General features: G+C 36.7%; 1 protein-coding gene across 3 annotated transcripts in view; it reads right to left on the bottom strand.

The window, feature by feature from the left end:
- Nipbl (NIPBL cohesin loading factor) overlaps positions 1-26,917 on the bottom strand; it is a 181,477-nt gene that overhangs the window by 88,191 nt on the left and 66,369 nt on the right. For all 3 annotated transcript variants that reach the window (XM_021183780.2, XM_021183779.2, XM_029469689.1), the window contains one exon: positions 953-1,093. In XM_021183780.2, coding sequence (XP_021039439.1) covers positions 953-1,016 — 64 coding nt within the window. In that variant the 5' untranslated portion in view covers positions 1,017-1,093. The remainder of the gene's footprint in view (positions 1-952; positions 1,094-26,917) is intronic.

Below are 26,917 nucleotides of genomic sequence, written 5' to 3' on the forward strand. Positions count from 1 at the left end.
AAAAAAAAAAAAAAAAAAAAAAAAAAAAAAAAAAACAACCTAAAACATGATTCAAAGTTTCCCTGCAGATTTAGGATAATCTAACCACTTTCTAGTGATACAACTTTCTTACACTCAACTGAAAATACACAAAAACAAAACCCAGGGAGGGATTCTGAGCACAGTTGAAAACAGTTCTGGAAGCTACATAAGTTATTTTTTCATAGATTATTGCAAAGTTCCATATCTTACATACTGCTATAAGAAAAAGTTATTTATGTTTTCATTTTGTCTTTTCTTTTCTGGCCTTTCCTTTATCTCTATTCCTATACTAAAAGGAGAATGACATAGGGACAAACACTTGGGCAGACTCTGTGCCATTACCCAAGGAAAAGAATAGTTATGTGTCTATCAAAATATGAACCCTAAAACTTCTATTAACTAAATTTCTAAGTATTGACAATAATTTTTAATACCTTATTGTTCAGAGTAAAGTGGGCTCTCATAATGATGACATATCTCATACTTGTTAACAAATTCTAACTGACAATTCAACCTGATATTAAAAAATCAGTACCACTACAATTTAGGTAATGTGGACGATCAATTTCTCATTCTTGGAGGACACTTTCAGGTACTGATTTTGTAAACGCTTTCTTTTAAAAAGACCATATTTTTGTTTATTAACCCATGTTTCTTTTTTAAGTTTTAGCATCTCTTAAAGCTTTGTGTCATTTTTCTAAAGTCCTTATTGATTTTTAAGGTCTTTAAAAATTATCACACTATCATTTCTTTAGGAGTTCACAGAAGGATGAAGAAATTAAATTTATGTATTAGGTGGAAACATTAATTTTGCTACTCCCCCCCACTAATCAAATATATATTTTGTTATATGTGACATTAAAGGTAATTTTTTGTCTGTAAAAATGAGTATTAGCAAAGAAAAGAAGTTAGAAAGCTTATGCACACTTACGGTCCGTGAGACTAGCAATGCCCGCGAGAGTGGTTATGGGGACATGGGGCATATCCCCATTCATCCTGAAGCTCTGGACGCTGCTGTCTATGACAGGGTTCAGTTCAGGTGCCAGCTGTCATCACTGTCCATTCCCAAACTCTGCAACACACACACAGCGAAAACCATATCATTATCTGTACAACTTTGTCAAATACATGAGTAGCAGAGAGATACTTACTCATTTACAAACAAAACTCTCAGCTTCTATTTGTTCACTGTGTTTAACAAGCATGTGCCATACATTAAACACTGCAAAATGCTTTGTATAAGTTAAGATTTAGGTCTCACAACAACCCAGGTACAGCAGAGTATTACTCTTTTCTGTATTTTACTAATGAGGAAATTACAGTGAGTTTAAAGTAACTACTGCAGTTGTAATTCTAATGACACAATCTAGCTCCAGAATCTTGTTTCTTAACTTCTGGTATATATACTGCTAGGGTAGGGTACTCTTTCTAAACTCTAAATACAATAAAATTTTTACTTAATAATCTGGCTTCAATTTCTTGTCTAGTTCCCTTTTCACTCTCTTAAATAGACTTTCCCCTTCTACCAAGAGTATCTCTTCAGATTCTTTTGGATCCTTGTGGTTTACAGTGTGAGACTTTTATTCTCCTCTCTTCTAAATCCTACAATTCAAGAACACTTTCATTCCACAGCCATTTTACCTTAGGATAACTGAATTTATGACATTTATTGCCCAATATTTTCTCGGTAAATTGCTGTATATTCCTTTGTGATACACTTGATATGTCTCTCCTCCTCCCCTGCCCCATTTGTAATTTGTTACTATTTGTTCACTTAGTGTCCACGTGCATTGTTGTGTGCCTGCTTTGACTGATGTGTGTGCAGATCAGAAGAGAATCTGCGGAACTAGGATCTTTCCCTCCAGCACAAGAGTCTGGAGGACTGTACTCGGCAGCTCAGGCTTGCGGTTGGTGCTTTTCCTTGCTGAGCTATCTCACCTGTCCATCTCCCCCTGTTTCTTAAAGCTTGGTCGCACTATTTAACCAGGATAGCCTCAAACTGATTCTTCTGCCCATGCTCTCAAGTTCTTGAATTACAGTCAGATGCCAAGTCGTGTGTAGCTTGTTTCATATCATTCTTGCAAGATGTCTTAATTTTCATCCCTCTCAGTCTTTCTAACTAACTGCATGTTACTAATAAAAAAAAAAATCATACAATCAGTATGCAACAACATAAATACACAGGGAAAAGCACACATTAGTGTTCTCTCCCACTCCTTTTTAAAAAATATTTTGATGTATGAATGTGTGTGTTTATGTTTACCATGAAGTGTCTGCTTTCTGAGGTCAGAAGAGGGTGTTGGAGCACTGTCATTTGAGTAGTGGGAATTGAACCTGAGTCCTCTTCAAGAACAGAAAATGCTCTTTCAGCTAAGCTATCAATTTTTATTGTTTTTTCAAATAACTTAATTGGCTCAAGGATTTAGTTTTTATAATAAAATTCATCCACTTTCTCTAAAAAAAAAATAATGTACGTACACATACACAAAAGATAACTTGCAAAACTGAACGTTTTTTCCCTTTTAACATCCCCAGATTTTATCTCAGTTTCAATTTATGGCTTCAGTAACGTTTTTATATGGAAGATAATATAACATTTCAATAATCTGTGCATTAAATAAAACATACTTTCATTAAATTACTCTGTCTATACTACATCAATTGCAGTATGGTGCTAAACTAGAAATAAGTTGTTTCATCACTGGTATATTATATTATTAATATTGGTTTGGGGTTTGCTGGTTTGTTTTTTCAGTGCTGGGAACTGAAACCCTGGGCCTCCAGCAAGCTTCCATCACTGAGCTATACCGTACAGAAACTGTTTCTAGTTCAAATGTTTCCATTTTCAATACTGTATTTGCTGGCTACTTTTAAGAAAACTTCTAAAAGTTGTAAATTTCAAAACAGTTACTTGATGTAAGTGGTGTCCCTTCTTCATACATCTTAACTCAATTTTTTGGTTCAACAGGTAAAGGCAGGAAGCCTGAGGAGAATCTGAGTCCCAGTGAGGTCCCTGGAACTCACACAGCAGGAGGAGAGAGATCTGATTCCATGTCATTCCTGACATGTGCACATACAGACGCTCCAAACAAAAACATTTTTCAAAGTAGGTATGTAATACTAAGAATCTTTCCCCAGGCTTTAAATTATAAATATAGGCAAACAAGTTACATAAAATATAGATGTATGTCTTGGCAGTTCCAGAGTGACCATCCATAGGACCATCCAATAGAAGGACAGCATCTAATTTTTCTAAAGGTAATAGCTACTCTGTCTTGTAATCTTTTCTTATCTTCTTCAATAGGTTTTTTATGTATATACTTATTAGTGGGCAGCTAAGTAACAACACACACACACACACACACACACACACACACACACACACACCTTTCCTTGATGATCTACTAACAAAATTTGTGAGTAGAAACCTACTGGAAGAAATAACCCAAGAAACAATAAAAATAAAATGACAACTGCCTATACTTTAACCCTTCTGCTCCAATATGGACTCCCTTGTTAATTTGATACTCTTAAGAGTCAGTAAAAAAATTTAAGCAACACTACACATTTCGCATCAACATCAAACACTTTAAAATACAAACTAGAAATTAAAACCCGGTACAGGTCACTAAAGAGCAATGTGTTTAACTTTCTACCAATAGAAAAATTACAATGTATCTTTAGTAATTGCTGGAAAGAAATCATTGAGTGCAAATTAATTATAGAACACCACAAAAATACTTTCTTACTCATTTATAGTGTATTGTTGTGCATGTAAGTTGCCATATTTAAGCAGACTTAAATCAGATGGGAACTTACAAACAGTAAGGAGAGGGCTCTGCTGGAGGAGGACCTGACTTTATTCTATTTTGCTAAGTAATGTACAACAGGCTCAACTTTGAGCTAATGATTTTAGCCTAGAAATGTAATGTGGGCAGCTAAGTAACAACACACACACACACACACACACACACACACACACACACACCTTTCCTTGATGATCTACTAACAAAATTTGTGAGTAGAATTGTTCACATTACATTAGAACAATAATAAAACCAACCATAAGACTAGTTTTTCTTAGAAATATGCATGCATTTGCACACTCGGACATCAGTTCAAGTGGACACAACAGTATATATACAGGCAGCAAAACATTAAGTACACTGTCAACAAATGGAACTCACTCTGTAGATCAGGCTGGCCTTGAACTCAGAAATCTGCCTGCCTCTGCCTCCCAAGTGCTGGGATTAAAGGCATGCGCCACCACTGCCCGGCTAGACAGACTTTGTATCTTTTAGCAAAGCCTATAAAATATGTGTGTAATCTTGTCTCAAGAATTTCCCTTTTAGAAAATAACCTTAACATCAACTGGAGAGATGTTGTCTGTGCAATGCTTGCAGCACAAGCATAAGGACCTGAATTTAACCTCAGCACTTGTGTAGAAAAGGAAACAAAACCGAAAAACCAGTCTTGTATGGGGGCTAGAAACACACTCCACTGTTAAGAGCATTTGCTGCTCTTCCACAAGACCTGAGGTGGGTTCCAAGCACCCACACTGGGTGGCTCATAACTCTAACCTGTGACTCTAACTCTACAGCGCCTCTCTTCTGGCTTCCAGACACAAGAACATATCTCCCCCCCCCCCAATTCTTTAAAGTCTGGTGTAGTAGAGTACACTTATATTCCAGTGCTGAGGAGGTAGAGATAGGTGGATTCCTGGAGCCAACTAGATAGTCATCATAGCCTATATGGGCAACACGAAAAATCTATGTTTAAAAAAAAAAAAGTGGCCTGAATGAGGTGGAACACCATCCCAGCACTCAGAAGGCAGAGGCAAATGGATGCCAGTGAGTTTGAGGACAGCCTGATTTACATGAAAGAAAAGAGAGAGGGAGGGAGACCAGAGGCTGTCTTCTAACTTCCATACGTGCAACATGTACACAGACCCACACTCATATGCAAGCCCCTGAACGTGGTGGCACATGCCTTTAATCCCAGTACTCGGGAGGCAGAGGCAGGCGGATTTCTGAGTTCGAGGCCAGTCTGGTCTACAGAGTGAGTTCCAGGACAGCCAGGGCTACATAGAGAAACCCTGTCTTGAAAAACAAAAACAAAAACAAAAACAAAACAAAACAAAAAAAACCTAAAGAACTAATTATATACACAGCTCAAAACATATGTACACATTAAGACATATGTACACATTTATCAACACAATGCTGTAAGACATTTTTGTAGTGAAAAATGGGCAGAAAAGATAACTCAACTCATGTTTATTAAGCAGCTACTATCTTATAAAATTGTTTACTTCGGTGTACTTTCATGTAATCTTTGATGAGTAATCTGATATACAGAGAAGATAAGAATTTTCTTGAGTTAATATAGCAGAAGCCAAATCCAGGCTATCAAACATATGAACATTTTACATAACTGAAATGTATAATTAACATTGTCACAACATATAGTCAAAGAAGAAAAAAACTGGGCTATTTAAACCCTTCTGCTGGACAGCCAGGGGTTAATATTTCTGTGCCTCAATTCCTTATCTCTATAAAAGACAGGTAATTGTTTTAATTTTGTTGTGAGAAATGAGATGAATTAATACATATAAAGATGTAAATACTTATGTTTGTCCTTGGCATGTAGTAAGTTTCAATAAAAGTGTATTGCTATTTACTATAAATTTTCTATACTTTGCTTGTTATGTTATCTCAAACTATCAATATTTATATACATACATACACACGGTACATTCTTTCTCTAATATTGTTGAATGGGCAGTTAAAAGTTAGACTTGGGGGTTAGAGAGAGAGAGATGGTTCAGAGGTTAAGAGCACTGACTGTTCTTCCAGAGGTCCTGAGTCAATTCCCAGCAACCACATGGTGGCTCACAACCATCTGTAATAGAATCTGATGCCCTCTTCTGGTGTGTCTGAAGATAGCTACAGTCACATAAAGTCCAATTTTGGACTTAAATAATCTAGATTAAAATATCAACGTGATATTTAGCTGGAGATTTCTAAAGTACGAAGCTGTTGATTAAGAAATGGACAAATATATTAATAAATCTTTTTTTTTAAGAAAAGTTAGATTTGATCAATAGTTCACACAAACCTATCCAAGTACTTCCTGAGTTGCACATGGCATCCAGCACAACAGACATGTCTACACTATTTGGTCCTTCACGATAAAGTATTCAATATCAATTTTGTGTCTTATGCTAGGCAAACAAAAGGAACTGTGCTACATGTTAAAGAATCCTAGCTAGAATATGAAGGATGCAACAAACATGTTCACCAGAGCATATTGTCAGAAAGGAAAGCCCCCAAGAATATATCATACAATGTTGATTCTCTCCTGTCCATACCCTTACTATAAACAATCTCAAAATTTCACTTAAGAATAACATAATAATAAAAGGAAGAGTGGGTAATAATGAGAGAGAATGAAAACAAAAAGGTTCTGTGAGAGAACTACAGTGTTAGTATGCAATAGTGGTCCAATTTTGGACTTAAATAATCTAGACTAAAATAGCAACATGATATTTACCTGGAGATTTCTAAAGTACGAAGCTGGTGATTAAGAAATGGACAAGTTAGTGAGAATTATCACTATGCTAGCTCAATGGCAGAGTTATTGACTAGCCCGCCCAAGGCCTTAGTACAATCAATGCCAGCACCACAAAAATAACTAACTCACCCCCATAAGACAAAGGGTTAGTTCAGTAAGTAATCTATACATAACAGAGGATAAAAATAGAGAATGTTTCAAAAACTTGAGCTTTTTCAGCATTGACATGATGCTACAAGGGGAAAATTCCATCCCTGACATCATGTGACAGTGACAATGACAGCACATATGTATCTGGGCTAATAAGATAACTTTCTGAGCCTGTGGCAACCTGAGTTTGATCCTGTGTAACAGTGGGGAAAAAAAAGAAAAAAGAACTGACTCTACAGAGCTTTCTCTGACCTCTACACATGTGCTATGGCACATATGCATGGCATACATAGACACACAGACTAAATAGGTAAAGCACAGGAAGATAAAAATATACTGCTTATATTACCTTCAGGCTTTGAGCATATGGTGTATGAAACATAATGAATTTTATGACCAGACTTGGGTTTTATCCTCAAAGTACTTCACTACGTATATACAAATATTCCCAAACTAAAACAAGACAAAACAAAACACCACACTCAAACATCGAAATACACAACAGCTTTGACACCAAGCATTTTGGATAAAGGCTGATAAATCTGCAAAAGCAGAAACAAGAGGAAGGGAAGGAACAATGTAGAAGGACGTCTGTTTTTAAGCACTTCTTACCTGCCAGGCACATATATGTATCTTTCCCAATTATAACATAAGAAGGTTATCATAATGATTATCTTTATTCTCCAGATTAAAACTTAAGTCTTAGGATCTGAATAGTTATGGCTACATGGGTACTTAAACAGAGTTAGGATCTGAACTTGAGTATTTCTTTTCTTTCATGCTTAAGATATCTATCTATCTATCTACCTACCTACCAATTTATATATAGGATTTCCTTATATAGCCCAGGCTGGCCTTGAACTCAACAAGCTTTCTGCTTCAGCCTACCAAGTGCTAGGACTACAGACCTCTGGTGCCACACAATTAGCCTGAATAAAGGCATTTCTAAGCCAATTTTATATTCTTGGGCATGAAAAAGGCTATAGAGCAAGGATACAAGGATATGACGATACACTACACTGCTAGAGCCTCGCTGAAGATTAGAGCACACATGTCTGACACTGTACTTTAGAATCATCACTATGTCATTATATAACATTATTTTCATCTTTGATCCAAAATTCATAAATATGGACTATTTTAACTAATTGATGTTTTTCTTGTTAATGTAAATTTTGGGGGTGGGGTAGGTGTAGGAAAGGCCCCAAACTAGCATATTTTAGGGCTAGGGAGAGGGCTGAATGGGTAAACTGTTTGTCTGCATGTAAGCCTAGCACTGGGTTAGGCGCAGATGAGTAGATCCTGGAGGGAAGAGCAAGCAAAGTCTAAATGGCAAGCTCAACGGTCACTAAGAGATCCTGCTTCAAAAATGTGGAGAGAAGTTTTGAAGAAGACATCCCTGTATCAACCGCTGGTCTTCACACACATCTGTATGGGTAGGACTCACAGGCACACACATACACCCTCATATATTTGATTACTTTAGTTAATATTACATTTAGTTTTATAAATGGCCTTAAATCCATTTGAAAAATACACGGAATATAACTCCTCAAAAGGTCCCGAGGTTAAGTAAGTAAGTCTACACTGCACTATGGAATCATTTCCCATGAGCCAATCTCCCTTCAGATTCTCTTTCCCACCTACTACTCAAGACCAGATTCTTTTTCACATTATACTCATCACAGATGAACACATCTTTCTCAAATCCTACCTCAACATCAAAGTTATCAATCAGCACCTCCTGTGAAAATCTATTTCCTTTCAAACATTTTGCTTTTCTAACATTCCCAATTCCCAGCATGAAGTAAGAACAGTATAAAATGGGGCAGAGCTCTGTGGGACGTCTGCTTTACCTTTAGTAGCTCCCTGCAACCACCACAGTACATACTGAGAATGTTTATGTATATATGCCTAAATCATGCAGCTTTATGTTACCATGTATAATGAACTGTACAGACAACGCAGAAGTGTACACTTATGTTACTCAACTTATTATAGAGGGAAAAGTTACTACTAAGCAGATCAGGTTGGGATTGTCAGTTTTCCAAGAGCAGTTTAAAAAGAAGTTGTGCTTGGTAAGGAACAAAATTTGCTTTGACATTTGCTTGCTTTCCTGACCCCCCCCCATTATTTCATGTGAACTGACTTTAAATAGTTACAGCTGAATATAGTTAGAATCTAGTAATTAGACAAAAGCCTGACCATCTCAATATATAAACATACAAACTACATCAGGAAAAACTAGTCTTGAGTCCCAGAATAACTTTGAAATTTATAGAGTGGAGTTTTGGGATGTAGCTCAGTTGGTAGAACCATTGATGAGCACACATGAAGCCCAGGACTCCATCCCTAGCACCTCAAAAATAGGGTATAGTAAGCACATACTAGTAATTCAAACACTCGGGAGTACAGACAGGAAAACTGGGAAATCAAAGAAGCCCTTTGCTACACGGAGCTATATGAGACCCTGTCTCAAAATAAGTAAATAAATTAAATTACAAAGATTTCATAGATGTGTCAAAGTGCTACTACAATTTAGTTTGCTAGTCTATCTTCCCCCAACATAAAAATAATTTGCCCTTTTAATACTGCAAAAGAAATGTGTGCTCTGCACCCCCTAATTAATGCTACTGTAAACGGTTTCTTAAACAGAGGTGGCATTAGAGGTACAAAATAAAGTCACTATTTTATTTCTTTCGAATTAAGTTTCGGTTTTAAAAGTATAACAGTAAAGAGTTAACTCTCAGGTTTGAAGCAAAACCTGCTTGAATGATAGATAATCTGCAATCTAAGAACGCCACAAGAGGGCACACTTTCAACTATTGTAAGTGGGAAAGTAAAAAACTTAATAAACTACTGTGAGGAAAGTTGGCCAATTTTTTCCAAACTGATGACTCAACATCATTAGAAAGCAAGAAGTGATGAAGTGTGTAATGTTTTGTTTAAGCACTCACACAGCGAAACTTTTTTTGATGCATGCAAAATTAAGAAAAACTTAGATATACAGTAACTTCTGTATTAATATTAAATTACAGTAGTCTTAGCCTTGTGGTGGCATCTAGCTGTCTTAAGATTCCCCCTTTCATGCCTAACCTCTGGATATGGGCTTTACAGGTTCTCTCTCCCCTTTGTTGTTTCAGCTAATCTCATCCCTGTTGTATCCTGGGAGCCATCCACCCTTCTCAAAAATTTTAACCCAGAATTGCTCCTGTCAATATAGGGACAAAGAGTGGAGCAGAGACTGAAGTTAAGGCCATCCAGAGACTGCCTCACCTGGGGATCCAACTCCTATGCAGCCACCAAACCCAGTCACCATTGCCAATGCCAAGAAGTGCTTGCAGACAGGAGCCTGATATGGCTGTCTCCTGAGATGCTCTGCCAGAGCCTAATACAGACGTGTATGCTTGCACCCAACCATTGGACTGAGCACACGGTCCCCAATACCAACCAACCAGACCCCCCTGAGCTCCCAGGGACTGAACCATCAACCAAAGAGTACACACGGAGGGATCCATGGTTCTAGTCCCATATGTAGCAGAGGATGGCCTTATCATCAATGGGAGGAGCGGCCCTTGGTTCTGTGAAGGCTTGATCCCCCAATGAGGCAAATGCTAGGGCGGTGAGGCGGGAGTGGGTGAGTGGGTGGGTGGGTGGGNAGGGGAGCACCCTGATAGAAGCAGGGAGGGGGGTGAGATAGGGGATTTGTGGAGGGGAAACCAGGAAGGGGGAATAACATTAAAATGTAAATAAATAAAAAGATCCTCCTTTCTCACCACCCTCTTATATTTTGGAGGCAGATTCTCAATATGTGCCTCAGCTAACTTTTAACTCAAGAGAGCACTGTCATGCCCACCTTTGACCTACAAACCTTTACAAGAAAAGAAACTGTGGCTACTTTGATTTTTGATCTTAATATGGCACAGATTTGTGCACGGTTCATTAATTAATACATCTCACTGGGACAATAAATGGGATCAGATTCAGATATTTTAGTAAATTTTAGTTAAAGAAATAAGATCAAAGCCTGAAGAAATGGCTTAGCAGTTAAAAACATTGGTTGTTCTTCCAAAAGATCCCATGTTCGATTCCCAGTATTCACATTGACGCTTAAAACGATCTTTAATTCCAGTTCCAAGGGACCTAATTCCCTCTTCTAGTTTCCATGGGCACCAGCCAAATACAAGGTGCACAGACATGCATGTAGGCAAAACATCCATATACATTTAAGATCATTAAGAAAATTACCCCTCCCCCCAAAAAAACTTTGAAGACTACAGACTATGCACAAAATCATATATTGCATGCACATAATCTCTCTCTCTGATCTAAAGATACCATTCAAACAAGCCTTTTGTACAATTTTTCTTATTACTGAATCATTCTAATCAGCAAGACATACGTGCCTGGTGTTAATGTTCCATATTCCCAATGAAACAAAACAAAAACCTGACTCCCCCAATTACTACTTCAGCTGTCTATCCTCATCTCAACTTTTCTTGAACATTTCTATATTCACTCACATCATTTCTCCAAATGCCTCACAACAGTCAGTCATCAAAACAACATTGTTAACTCAATGAGCAAGCAAGCCACAGGCCCTCATCACTTGTCCCAACATTTACAACTGACCACTCTCTTCCTTATCTCCCAAAACAACAGTGCAGACTCTGCATGCTCCCTTGCTCCTCTGGATTCATCTTCCTGCCCTCATTCCCCCAGAGATCTCCTTCAGGCTACAGTATAAAAACAAACATAAATCAGCACTTCTATGCTGTAACTCCAGTTAGTACTTACAACTCTGATTTCTGCACACCTCAACTGCCTGACCGACTATTTCTCCTGTGTGTGTGTGTGTGTGTGTGTGTGTGTGTGTGTGTGTGTGTGTGTGTAAGTGTAAATCTAGAGTGGAGGCTAGATACAGACTTTGAGAACAGTTTGTATAAAACTTTTAAAAAAAGATTTATTTATGTATATGAGCACTGTAGTTGTACAGATGGTTGTAAGCCATCCGGTGGATCTCATTATGGGTGGCTGTGAGCCCATGTGGTTTCTGGGATTTGAACTCAGGACCTTCAGAAGAACAGTCAGTGAGTGCTCTTACTCACTGAGCCACCTCGCCAGCCCTGTATTAAACTTCAAATATAAGTATTTGCAGATATTTTTCTCTGTGTTTTTTGTTCAGCTTTTCATTCTCTCGACTAATGTCTTTGAGGAACTGAATATTAATTTGATGAAGTCTAATTCATCAATCTATTGTTTTATAAGTAGTACTTCTTGGTGTTATAAGAACTTTCTAGTTAATATGAACTTCATATTTAAGTTCATATTTTCTAGTTAATATGAACTTTAATATTTCCCACTCTTCTTGTATTTTACATAATGTGAGGCATAAAATTAATTTCAGTTTTTCTGTTTTTATCTACAAATAAATTATAATCATTTTGACAATTTCTTTCTTTCCTTTTTTTCAAGACAGGGTTTCTCTGTGTAGCCCTGGCTGTCCTGGAACTCACTCTGTAGACCAGACTGACCTCGAACTCAGAAATCCGCCTGCCTCTGCTTCCCAAGTGCTGGGATTAAAGGCATGTGCCACCACACCGGGCCCATTTTGATATTTTCTGAAAGGTTTACTGAACTATTGATCGGTATATAAACTGTATACCTACTAATTAGAATACAAATGATATGTTTATAACACTGATTCTTGTGATCTATAATGTATGTATATCTTGTCTAATCTCCATTTTTCTTTAATTGCTCTTACCCATGTTTTCTTTCTTTTTTATTATTAGATATTTTCTTTATTTACATTTCAAATGTTATCCCTTTTCCTAGTTTCCCCTCTGAAAATCCCCTATCTCCTCCCCTCCTCCCCCTGCTCCCCAACGCACCCACTCCCATTCCCCTATTCTGGGGCATAGAGCCTTCACAGGACCAAGGGCCTCTCCTCCCACTGATGGCCGACTAGGCCATCCTCTGCTACATATATAGCTAGAGCCACAAGTTCCACCATGTGTTTTCTTTGATTGGTGGTATAGTTCCAAGGAGCTCTGAGGGTACTGGTTAGTTCATATTGATGCTCCTCCTATGGGGCTTCAGACCCCTTCAGCTCCCTGGGTACTTTCTCTGGCTCCTTCATTGGAGACCTTGTGCTCCTTCCAATGGATGACTGTGAGCATCCACTTCTGTATTTGCCAGGCACTGGCAGAGCCTTGCAGGAGACAGCTATATCAGGCTCCTGTCAGTAGGCTCTTGTTGTTACCCATGTTTTCTACATTGAAGATTTAACTGTTTTTGTGTTTTTGTGGAGTGGTTATTTGGAAGGCAGAGGAGTGGCAGAAGAACAAAAGCTTAAGGATAACTTGGGCTACAAACCAAGGCCCTGTTTCAGAAAACAAACAAGATTCTCAGGATATCTCAACAAACACAAGTGCTTGTGGGGCCAACCTGGCGACTTGAGTATGCATGCATGTATTATTGAGTGAGTATGTGAGTATGTGAACATGTATGTATTATTTTAAATGTTCTTGGTTGTTAGTAACTTCCTTAGTCCACAATAAATGATAGAGGGTTAGTTTTTTTACTGGTGAAATGATCAAGCAATCTTGTCACATCAACAGAGGATTTTTGTTGTGTAAGAAATCTAAGCAAAAATTAGAAGTACAGAAAAGAGGGATGCAGAAAGGATTCTCAAATTATATTTTAAAACATTTCTTTCTTTTGGGCTGGAGAGATGGCTCAGCAGTTAAGAACATTGGCTGTTCTTCCAGAGGTTCTGAGTTCAGTTCCCAGCAACCACATGGGGGCTTACAACCATCTGTAATAGGATCTGAACAACAATGTACTCACATACAGAAAATAAATAAGTCTTTTAAAAAAACATTTCTTTTATGGTGTTTTTGAAGTAGACTCTCCTGTCCTTCCTGCCTGAGCCTCGACAGCGTGGGAGCTACAGGTGTTCACCACCTAGCATTTTAACACAATTTGCTATTACCCAGGAACAGAAAAACAAACTGAATAAAGCACTTTCCATTTAAACTGTAATATTAAATTATCTGGACTCAATGCAGTAGTTTAATTTCTCTTTACCACTATCAGATTATATTAAGTATACTTAATTCTGGACAATTAACTTACAAGTTTCCTTCTTTTTGTTAATTTTCTGAATGTGAAAATTTAGCACCTATGGGGAAACTGAAGGTCCACATGTTGAAAGAAAGAAAGAAAGAAAGAAAGAAAGAAAGAAAGAAAGAAAGAAAGAAAGAAAGAAAGAAAGAAATTAGATGTCTATCTTTGACCTACAGAAAAATCAACTATGCATAACCAAAGACTTCAATGTGAAAGCTGAAACACTCAGACTGCTAGAAGACAGCAGCTCAAGAACTGGCTCTCATAGTACTTAGAAGCAAGCAAGTGGCCATGGCAGAGAAGGAATCAGCACATAAAAATGAAGGCCTGCAATCGATACACAGGGCCTCATAAAGTAAAGAGCTTCTGTGAGCAAAGGGAAGGACCAAGGAAGGAGGAAGGCTACAGAGTGGAGGAGAATTGTGCCAGCCATGCATTTGACTGAGGATTAATATTCAGAACCATAAAGTACTCAAAAAAAAAAAAATCAAGAAAATAAGTAAGCAGCATTCAGGAGGCAGAGGCATCTTTGTGAGTTCCTGAACAGCTAGAACTACACAGTGAGACCCTGTGTCACCAAACAAAACTAAACCCAACCAACAAAACAAAACAAAAACAAAAATAAAACAAAAACAGCAACCAAATTAAAAAGGGGGCTGTGTGTGTGTGTGTGAAAAAAAAGTTCTCAAAAGAAAAATAGCTATGAAATACCTATAAAAGTGTTGGAATACTCTCAGCTATTAGGGAAATGCAAATTAAGACTACTTTGAGATTTCATCTTATCCCATTCAGAACGGCTAAGATCAAGAAAACATCTGGAAACAAATGCTGGCAAGGATGTGAGGAAAGAGGACCAATTATTCACTGTTGGTAAGACTGAAATTGGTGGAGAAAGCATTACTGGTTCTATCATATGCCCCAGCTGTACCACTCCTCTTGACATTCTACTCCACAGATAGTTCAGCTATCCTCCCTCCCTCCCTCCCTCCCTCCCTCCCTCCCTCCCTTCTTCCATCCCTCTCTCTTTCCCCCCACTCCTACTTCACAACTCCTCCTTCCAAGACAGGTTCCATTATGTAGTCAACTCCCTATGTGAACCAGGTTGGTCTTGAACTCACAGGGATCACTTGGCTCTGCTTCCTGAGTGCTGAGATTAAAGAAGTGTGCCACCACACCTAGCTGAATTTTCTTTCTTATTTGTGGATCCACCCTAGCTCTGAATTCATAGACATGAGTATACAGCCCAGAATAACCTGAGATATAAGTAAAGGAAAAAAGGACCACAGTGAGGGTAGCAAAGACACAGAAACAATGACAGGGAAATGGGAAAGATTGGGTACGGGGAAAATGGCAACACAGAGAGAGGGGAAAAAAAACACCAAAGGATGGTTGAAAAAGGCAAAGAGAATCGTATTATCTTATGCTTAGTTGAAATCAGACATATTTATTAATATATAAATGTTTATCATGTATGTATGATATACACGTATAATATAGTAATATATAAATATATGAAATATACTACATATATATTTAAAAAATATTTTGAGACTATAATATAGTTACATTTCCTTCTTCCCTTTCCATCGCCAAACTATCCTAATATATCCTTCTCTTTCAAATTTATGGCCTTATTCTTTAATAGTTTTTACACACATGAGACAGACAGACAGACAGACAGACAGACATGTATGTGTATGTAAATACATCCATCCTGGTTAGTCTACGGAATTGTGCTTGTAGGAATGTTTTCAGGGTTGATGACTTGACACTGGATAACCAGTTGTGTGCTCTTCCTTGGGAAAGACTACTTCTCCCACTTAGCCTTCTGCTGCCTTCACTTCTTTCTCTTGGGTTGAGGACGTGTAAGCTTCCTTCCTTCCAGATTAGTATGTTCAATTGGTCATCACATTTAGGCAGCCATACAGACTATTTGGATATAGATTCTGACATTTCTAGGAGACAAAAATATCCCAACAAAAATCCCTGTCCTACAGCTCTTACAATCTCTCCATCCCTTCTTCTAAAATGATCTGTGAACATTAGGTGTAGGAGTTGTGTTGCAGATGTATTGGTTGGGATTGAATTCTACAACTTGGCATTTTGATTAGTTGGGGTTTTCTATAATGAGCTCTGTTACAAAGAGAAGTTCATTAATGAGGAATGAGAACTACATTCATCCAGCTAGATCCTAGAAAAGGATATGATATGCATATGTATGACGTTATGCCATGTGGGTGACAATGCTCTTTCCAAAAGCCACAAACTAACGAAAAACTCCATGGTCCAAAAAGACTCCGGAGTAGGTTACTACCACTGCCCTTCACTGCCTTCCATAAATTGCAGGTTAGACTCTATTCCTGAAGGCATCACACATTTTGGACATAACAAAGCTTTCACCTTGTAAAAATCAATGGTCTAAAAAAATTTCTGTTCCAAAAAGACAAAAAAGGAAAGCCGTTGCATATGTGATTCAAGGAGGCCAAGCTCCATCTGAAGCAGTCAAACTTGGCAGTGTTGTCCATGTGGTCTGACGTTAGAGTCATGAAGAATAAAAAGGTTGTGAAATCTTCTACAGTTAAGGAAAGCCACTGAAACATTTGTATTCAACTGTGAAATTGAAGCTCAGATTGTGTCGGAGACCTCCAAGACATTAGGGATGCCAGAGCTATAGGATCTCCCCCAAGAAGAGCTGCACCAGGAAATGGAAACAGCCTAAGAGAGAGAAGTGTGATGCAGGCAGTGAAGCTGGAAGGCCAAAGCCATCCAAGTCTTTTAACATCAGGCATGGAACTACAGGAACCCTGCTGGATTTCAGAGTTGCATTGATCCAATACTTCTCACTATGCTCTTATTCCTTTTTGGAATGGTAAGATATATTCTGTGGCCCTGTGTGTTGCAAGTATGTAACTGTTGAATGGTGTGTGTGTGTGTGGGGGGGAAGGTGGGGGGGGTTACAGTTAATAGATTGCCTTCAGTCTCAGAAGCTACTTGGACTTTTAACTTAAAAGCCAGGTATGGGCAACACATGATTGGAATCCTAGCACTCAGGAAATTGAGGTAGGAAGAGTTCAAGATCAGTCTGCACTACATAATGGGACCCTGTCTTAAGAGATAAATTCATCTGAATTACAATGTATCTATTGAATTAGAAAGAGCTTTAAGCCCTTGAAAGTAAAATGCTTTTCTAGAAGTTTGAAATCAACTGCTTTCAAAATAAACTTTAAAGGACAGCCCCAAGTGTTAAGTATATACCTTTGGATATTTATGAAATGAAATCTGGACATGAACAGTTATAATAGCTTTAGCTGTGGTATCTCGAAGCTAGAATCATTAAATACCCTTCAATGCAATTAAACTGTGGTGTATCTGTAACAGGGAATGAATGATGTTACTCAAGAATAAAAAGCAGGGCTGGAGAGATGGCTCAGCAGTTAAGAGCACCAACTGCTCTTCCAAAGGTCCTGAGTTCAAATCCCAGCAACCACATGGTGGCTCACAACCATCGGTAACAAAATCTGATGCCCTCTTCTGGAGTGTCTGAAGATAGCGACAGTGTACTTACATATAATAAATAAATAAATCTTAAAAAAAAAAGAATAAAAAGCAACAAATTATAGGCATACACAGTAACTTAGAAATCTCAAGTGTCATAGTGTACAAGTATATACACGTGTGTGTATATGTATATACATCCCCCCCAATAGTGCATATATATATATATATATATATATATATATATATATATACCTGGCTAAATCCAAGTAAGCTCTGAAACTGAAATTGTTAGTTTCCAAATGCATTAATGTAAGACCTGCTCTACTGAATCTGGTAGCTTGGCAACAAAGTACATTACAGTGTTTGTTGTTTACCCTCAGGGTGTCATTGCTGACTGAGACCTGAGGCTCACTGCTGCCTGCCTTAGCATAGAGTATCACAGTCCTACATATCCTACATATAGCTAGTTCGTTAAGAGATCAAAATTCAGAAATCAAAGTATGGTTTCTGCTGAAAGCATATTGCTTTTACACCGCCATAAAAGCAAAAGCCCTTTAACTGCAATATCAAAAACTGTAGACTGTTTCTACAAGCTTTTTGAACTAGTTTAGTTCAAAAGTTTATCTAATCAAACTTTAAATCAAAAGTTTAGACTAATAAATTCAGAACTTCATAGTATAACTAACAGGTAGAACACTTCTAGTTTAAAAGGTGTTTTAACATATTTCAGGTTAAGGAGATAATTCTGATATGAATTTAAACATGTGAGAAACTACCACAATCTTTATTAGGAATTGCCAATTGTTTATATTTTGCCTCATCTATTTTAATACTCACAATCTTTTACCTCATTTTCTGCGTGTCCAAAGGCATACACATGTTTATGTATCTACTGAACAATTTGAAAGTGAACTGGAGACATGAAACTCCACTTCTCTAAATATTTTGTATGTACCAGCTTAGAACAACAATCTCCAACCTGGAACCACAGGCAGGCTAGACATGTTGGTCCCCTAGAAACAGCATAAGCACAAATGAACACGCCCAATCCTGCAAATGTTTTCAGGCTTTCAGATATGCCATCCCCACACAGTGCAGTAGTAGGACATGTGGCCAGTCTGAAAAGAAAGGGAAGGAAAACAGTTCCTGACTTTGTGCACCTAGACAGGAGTATGCCAAGGACCTGGCTACTGGTAGGAACAAAGAACAGGAATTAGTCATGCAATTTGTCCTACCTGGATGCTTAGCACCCAGAGCTTTCTGGAATGAGAACCAGTACTTACTTACCATCAGTCGTTATGGGATTTTGATACATGATACAATCTCAAAGTCACTAGGTTCCATAGACTGCTGGGCCTTAGCAGCAGTTTCTTACTTAAAAGGTCTCATGTAACATCCCAAAACATATATTTCTAAAAATTTCCTCAAATGATACCAATGCAGTTGATACATGGACCATATTATTGGGAAAGAGAAGAAAAAAAATCTGGTGAAATGTCATTTGTAACAATATTTTAAAGTTTGATAGAAAAGGAGGAAAAACAAGTGGAAAGGCAAATAGATGGAAAACTGCTTAGCAGGTTTAAGACCCAGATGGACAGAACCACACATAGGTTAAAATAAAAACAGACAGGAAATATCGCAGAAAAGTCTACACGTTACATTAATGTAGTCCAAATGTAAGTGAAAACTACAGGATTTTATAATAATAATAATAATAATAATAATAATAATAATAATAAAAAAATGAACAGACCTGGAGTTAGTACCTACTCTTTGGTCACATTATAGAAGATGTGGAAAGCAACAAATTGTAGGCAGGAAGAGTACACAGGAAATATATTGATGAAGCAAGGAGACCTGTAAAGACGGGCCAGGATGATACCAAGGAAGAGCGGGACATATAAAAACCAAACATGGTGGCCACCTGGATATGGAGAATGAGCATCTCAGAACTTTAAAGAGCTGGCTTGGGCAACTGAAGCCATAACACATACAAACAAAATACATAATAAACATCATATCTAACTTCATTATAGAATACACATGATAGAAAATTTAGGGCAAAAGGTACATCTGAAAAAAATAAAAATAAAAATAAAAATGGTACACAAAAAGCACATTATATTCTCCTACAAGGATCCAAGTATTAACACTCAAAAGAAAATTAATTCTCCTACTTAGCAAGACAAAGAAAAAAATCCTGTTCATAAACTTATATAGCAGCAATTGTTCAAAGCTGAGAGATCTCTTTCCAGTAAGTTCTCATAAAGAACTAGGACTTGGGTCTAGAGAAGTAGCTTAGTGGTTAGAAGCACCGGATGATCATAGAGAGTACATTTCCCAGTTCCAGTACCTATGAAGGCTCACAACTATCTGTAACCCCAGTTCCAGAGGATCAGACAACCTCTTATGGCCTCGATGGGTACTGCATGCATGAAGTGCAAAGACATACATCTAGGCAAAACACAAATACACATAAAACCAAAATTAACCCATCAGTTAATTAAGTTTATTGTGACTAGATGAATGATACCATGAGAAAGTCCTTGATAGCATCCCCAAAATTCCCAAAGATCTGCTTTGGATCTGTTGTTCTGTTTTTGTTTTTTTGTTTTCTCTTAAAAGACAAAACAAAACAAAACAAACAAACAAAAAAAAAACAAAACAAAAAGCGGTGCTGGAGAAATGGCTCAGCAGTTAAGAACACCAGCTATTCTTCCAGAGGTCCTGAGTTAAATTCCCAGAAATCACATGGTGGCTTACAAGCATCTATAATGAATTCTGATATTCTCTTCTGGAATTCAGGCGTACATGCAGATAGAGCACTTGTATACATTAAATTAATAAATAAATCCTAAAAACAGCAAAAATTTTATATCCTAAAATATATATAAAGCTATAAGGGGCCCAAATAATATAATACACACATATAATACATCTAATGACATGATTTATCTAAGATTAAAGTATAAAGAATTCAGAGGAATGGACAGAATGCCATATAATCAGTACTCTAACAACACATTTTCATAATATGTGCTTTTGACAAATTTGGATGGATAACATTTGAAAACATTTGGTATTATTTAGGGAAGAAGTATATATAATTAATCGTATTAAAATGGCATTAATTAGTTACAAAGGTTGTGAGCCAACATGTGGGTGCTGAGAACTGAACCTGGTTCCTCAGCCAGGGCTGAACTTTCTTTCCATTCTCTGCTATCATAATTTTAAGAACTTGATTCAGATCAGCTGCGGTGGCGTAACCCTGTAGGCCTAGCACCTGAGTCCTTGGAAGGTAGGTCATCCTTGGCTATACAGTAAGTTGGAAGTCAGCCTCACCTACATAAAACCATAGCAAAAAAACAAAGCAAGATAGAAAGGGGGAAAAAAAAAGCTAACCATCTAACTATTCCACTTTTATGTGGCTACCTTGGGCAAAATACAATATTCTCCAAAATAAGACTGATATTGCATGATGATAATGAATGAGAAGACTGTGATTCGTATTTATAAAACCAGTGTTACTAATAATAGATAAATGTTGTATGTAATATATACAATTTGAAGATCTGATGAAACAACTCATATTAGGCAATATTTCATAATGCCCCTTTTGTTCAATACCCTGCAAATTGACCTTTGCAGAAATAAATACTACAGCTGAACAAATTTACCAGGCTGCTTAGCCAAAGGCAACCCATAGCCCATATTCTGAGGTGTACATGGGGAGAAAGAATCTTATCTACTGGGAACCATGTGCCTTGCTAGTTACTTATATTATTTCCTTTCATTTACTGTTCACAACAGCTCAACAAGTAAGTTTCATCCCCATTTTAAATGTGTAAAACAATTAAGTTTAAGCAAACGACCCAAATTATAAAACTATCAAGACCTAGAACTCAACAGTAATATCAGTAAAAACAGCTTTTACAGTAAAAAGACAATCTCATATTTAGTACCAGACATATAAACCAAAACTACACTATACAACAAGGTTTTAAATCTTGCCCACCATATTAGTGACAAACAGCTCTTGTTGAAGAGGTACTATCATATTTGATTATAAAGCAAATTGGAGCTTAATGTATCAATACTTAACCAAATTATATTTATTTAAGCTAGGCACAGTGGATCATTGCTACAGGAGGACCAGACAAAAGGACTGTGCACTCAAGCACAACCTGTGTAGCATATTCCCATTCTCTCTTACGCTCACCCTTGCCTTCCCTTTTAGATAGTCTTATGTAGCTGAGGCTGACTTGAATCTGTGATCCACACACCTCAGTCTCTAGAATGTCAGGGTTATAGGTGTGTGGTACCAGATCTAAATAGATACATAAGAATCTGAAATATGTACTATGTAATATGTACTATGAAATATGAATGTACTATGAAATATTATAAAACAATTAAGTACACACACACTTTCCTTTACTTACAGGCGCGCGCACGCGCGCGCACACACACACACACACACACACACACACACACCCCTGAAAAGACCTCTACCAATATAGAATAATTTCTAGGATATAATAAGTAAGAAAAGCAACATATTACAAAGTATACACAAAATGTCACTTTTTCTCTAATGAAGGAGAATTAAGAAGATAGTCAACTGCTTGATTAAAAATAAACCTTGAAACTAGTAAGATATTCATAATTAAGAGAGGAAAAAGAGGTCAGTGAGATTCAGAGTGTAGCTGAACAGACCTTAGTATAACTTCGACTTTTTGAACTGCTAGATATACTCAAAAGGTAACATTAATAGAGAATAAGTAAATCTTATACAACCAAACACAAATAGCAACAAATGAACTTAAAACTATATTATTATTTCTACACAAAGAAAAAATTACTTCTAGGAACTTTGAAAACAGTACTCTAATTGTAAATTTTCAGGGTTCAGTAAGATGAAATAAAAAGATTCCTTTCCTTTCCTTCCAAAACACTCTACTGAAAATATATAAATGTGAATTTATTATAAGGAAGGCTATCCAGATGAAACCATCTTGGGTATAGGATAGAGCCTTTATCTAATGGTACATACACAGATAGACAAAGAAAGCAAGATAAAGACAGAGGAAGACAGGAGTTACACAGTCCCAAGAGAATAAATATCTGGAGCCATCAGAAACTAGAAGAAGGAAGAAAGTTTCTTTCCTAAAGCCTCTGGAGGGAAAAATAGGTCTAGAAACTTGGTTTTGGGTCTCTTGCCCTAAAACTGGGAGGGCACATGGCTGTTGTGCCTAGTTAACCAAATTTCTAAGAATGTGTTATGGCAGCCCTAGGAAGACATTCAGCTAGAATATATTTTAGGGACAAGTAAGTGAAAAGAAAATTAGAAGCTTACCTAGACAGCTTTGTACTGGCAGTGTTGCTGATATAGTAATTCTAACACTACATTATGTCTTAGAAGCCAGGAAAACAGTCAAAACTGAGACCTGATGGCTAGAGTTAACAGGCTGGAATATAGTCTAGGTGGCTATGAAAAGACTTATTTTGAAAATGTCAGGCTATAAGAACAGTCACGAGCATGTTTAGGAAAGGACAGGAGTAGAGACTGAGTCGATTCAGACAACTGTAGCTCACAGCTGACAATACTGCAGTAAGAAGTAGGGTTAAGACAAAAGTGTGGGTTGTTTTTTTTTTTTTTTAAATCAAGATACTTGAGTGTGTTAGGCAAGTGCCCAAGCATTCTCTCTAGCCTAGGGCCAAATTTTTATCTCAAAAATCAAAGACCCAGAAGAGAACAAAAACAACATAAAAGAACAAAACCAAATTACTCTATTATTATATTATCTAAATCAGCAGATAATGTGTAAATAAGTTTTAAAAACTACTTTCACACATATCAAATTAAATATTACAATTATACCGACATGTTTGACCAAACTAATTCATAGTTTTACCAGTCCAACTCACCTCATTTTTGCATTAGAAGTAAAAATTGTATATATTTGAGTGTGGCAGTAAATATCTTTTTTTTTTTTAAAAAAGATTTATTTATTATTATAAATACACTATTGCTGTCTTCAGATGCGCCAGAAGAGGGCGTCAGATCTCATTAAGGGTGGTTGTGAGCCACCATGTGGTGACTGGGATTTGAACTCAGGACCTTCGGAATAGCAGTTGGTGCTCTCAACTGCTAAGTCATCTCACCAGTTCAGCAGTAAAAATCTTAATCCCAACACTTGAGGCCTAAGGTAGGAGGATGAGGAGGCCAAGCTCAACCCGGCTTATACATAACAGTAAAAGAAAAGCAGTACACTATGAGGTACTTAGGTAAACTAGGGGTTTATAAGGAACCCTGAAACAAACACAACAGAAGTTAGTAAAGGCTATGATACTACACTGGGGCATACATAAACCTCTCTGGAAAACATGGATAGCCAACTCCAAAGGCAAAACCCTACAACTGACAACACCATAAATTCAATGATGCAAAATAGTCACAATTATCAAGGCATAAATAAAATCCTTGTGATTATTTAGAAAAAATAATCTTTAAAATTAGCTCTCATTTGAGATAAATATAGTTGAACTTTCATTAAAGGAATTATTTTCCCCAATGCTACAAAAGAATAAGTTATGAAATATTAATAAGAACTATGAAAGCAGTTGTAATAAGACAGGGAGATCTAAATAAACTCTATAAAGTAGTTTTTTTTTTTTTTAAATCTACACAGGAACTTGGCACCCTAAAAGAATATTTAACACAAAAGATGCCAGGAAAGAAAAAAATAGAAAAAGTAAATACAATCATAAAGTATCAATAATCATACCAAATAGGAACAGAATAAGCATCCCAAAAGCAGAGGTGCAATGACAAGGCATCTGCATACTTGTACAAAAGATACATCTTGTATTCTGAGGCACAAGTTGAAAGTAAAAGAACAGAAGTTATTCCATACACAAGGCAACAACAATACGAAAGCAGGAGTGGTTACAGTAACAGAACACAAAATGGACTTCAGGATAAAGAATTTAAATCAAAGACAAAGGGGGTATTTTATGATAATAAAAGAATCAATGTATCAGGAAGGTATAGCATTTATGAATAGATTAAAAATAAAATTATCAAAACAGGAGCAAAAAAAAAAAAAAAAACAAGATAAGCCTAAATGAAGAAAAAGAATTCTGAACATTCAGAATACACTTTCCTTCTAAGAGAACAAAAGCACACAATAATACATTCCACATGTTTAAGTCACAAACTAAATATCAATATAGTTATAAGTGAGACATTTAAAAAAGTGTGACAACAAAAGAATGAAATCAAATCCATTTCAAAAAGAAGAAGAAGAAGAAGAAGAAGAAGAAGAAGAAGAAGAAGAAGAAGAAGAAGAAGAAGAAGAAGAAGAAGAAGAAAAAGAAAGAAAGAAATAGAAATCTAGGAAAACCCACCAAAGAAGAAATTACAATAGAATTTAAATATTTTGAACTGAGTAAAAACACAACACATCAAGCTTAATGAGACGCCAAGGCAATGTTCACAGGGAAAAAGTCATGGCTTTAAATGCCATACAGATTATGCATCCCATCCTCAGCCACCAACCTGTTAGTCACAAGTCCGTATAAGCTTCCAAACTTTAAGAAGCTAGTAAAAGAGCAAATTAAGTCTAAAGTGAGAAGAAAAAAAAAATTAAAATACATGGAAAACAGAACAGAAACAGTGAATTTAAAAGTTGGTGATTTTAAAACAACCCCTAAAAACCTGACAGTTCCTTCTACGGAATGGCCAAGAAAACAAAAAGACACAAATTACAAAAAGCAGGAATGAAGACAACTACTGACCTTTTGAAATTAAAACAGAATACTATAAACAACTTTAAACAAAGTAGACAATTTATAAAGAATTTTTAAAATGACAAATTACAAAATCTGACTCAATAAGAAAGAGAATCGAATTGATCTGAATATAGCAAATAAGTGAACTGAATTGATCATTCACATCAAGAGTAGGTCAGACAGACCTAGTTTCACCAATGAAGGTTATAAAACAAACAGCAGTTTTTAAATATCTCTTTCAGAAATATAAGGCAACACTAACTTTCACGAAGACAGCAAAGTCAGGCAAAAACATAACAAAACTTCAAGCCCTCATGAAATCAAACATAAAAGTTGTCTAATTTTTTGTTGTTATTCAGTGTTGTTTCTTTAAAAACAAAATTTAAAAAATTTTCTGAGAAACTAAAAACAAATGCTGCGAATTGGTTCTATGACTTCCTTCTACCTGTACCTGACTAAACTTTCTCAAGAGGAATAGGAAAATAGTCACGCCAGGCCCGTCAAGCTCCGTCACCTGCAATAAACACATCTTCAGTATATTATCCCACTGACTATTATGTTGGTCACAATCTAGACCACTACAGGGTCTTTGTGTTTTAACTAAAGGAGAAAAAATTCACACAAAATGTATTCCAGGCCTCAGGAACAAAAGCTGTAAACTCCTCTAAGTCCCCACCTATGAGGAGACCACCAGGATATGAGGAGCAAGGCGTCCTCATACAAACACCCTCACCCAGCTCCCTGTTCTAGGGATAAGAGGAAGCAGAGGTAGAAAGACAGATTCAAAACACACTTTAAAGGGTGGGTGCCAAGTTTCAGTCTCCCGATTTTCCTGCAAAATTAATATAATTCTAAGAAAAATCAAACATGTACAGGTTTACAAAAAATGATCCCAAGAAAAACTTCCAAACAATGGATGAACATAAAATTAAATTTTTATGCATAAAATAAAATTAAAAAAGAAAATCTGCTGTAACTTCAGAATGTTGTGTCTTTCATGTTCTATAAAAAGAGAAAGAACATTTAGAGGGAAGACTCACTTTATTTGATAATAAGGTAACTTTCTATGACAGCTTATAAATTACTGTGCCCCTCTCTCTCTTTACATACACACACACACACACACACAAACCTGAAAGCCAATGATGCTTTTATGGAGGTAGTGCTGTGATAAGGACAGTCTAGTAGTTAAAAACTCTGGCTGATCTTCCAGAGGACTAGCGTTCAATTCCCACAACCTACATGGTGGCTCACAACCATTTGGGAATCCAATGCCCTCCTGTATCCACCAAAAGTACCAGGTATGCATGTGGTGCACAAATATTCAGATAAAATACTCATACATTAAGCAAAATGAAGATGAGCATCCTAGTATCTTGTCCATGATGGCCTGCTTATCTTCCACGGCCCCAGGACCACACAGTTCTACCTTCTTTGGTACACATATCACTTTGGAAACCATGGCTATAACTATTACTGTTATTACAAAACTGAAGTTTATCCTCATTTAAAAGCTTTAATTCTTGTTTCTAATTGCATTTACAGAGATACATACATATAGTTTGAATTCTGCTATTTCTTGTTATCTTGTATTTCTAGGCTCTTTAAATTAGAAATATCTTTAAGATCTTTAATCAGCTCTGATATAGTAGTTTTCTAACAAAAGTTTATATTGTTTGGGTAGGCAAATGAACTTAGGCAGAAGAAAGAAGGTATCTTTCACAATACTAAAACCTGTTTTGTTTTG

The sequence above is a fragment of the Mus caroli genome, chromosome 15 (genome assembly GCF_900094665.2).
Source record: "Mus caroli chromosome 15, CAROLI_EIJ_v1.1, whole genome shotgun sequence".
NCBI classification, from domain to species: Eukaryota; Metazoa; Chordata; class Mammalia; order Rodentia; family Muridae; genus Mus; species Mus caroli.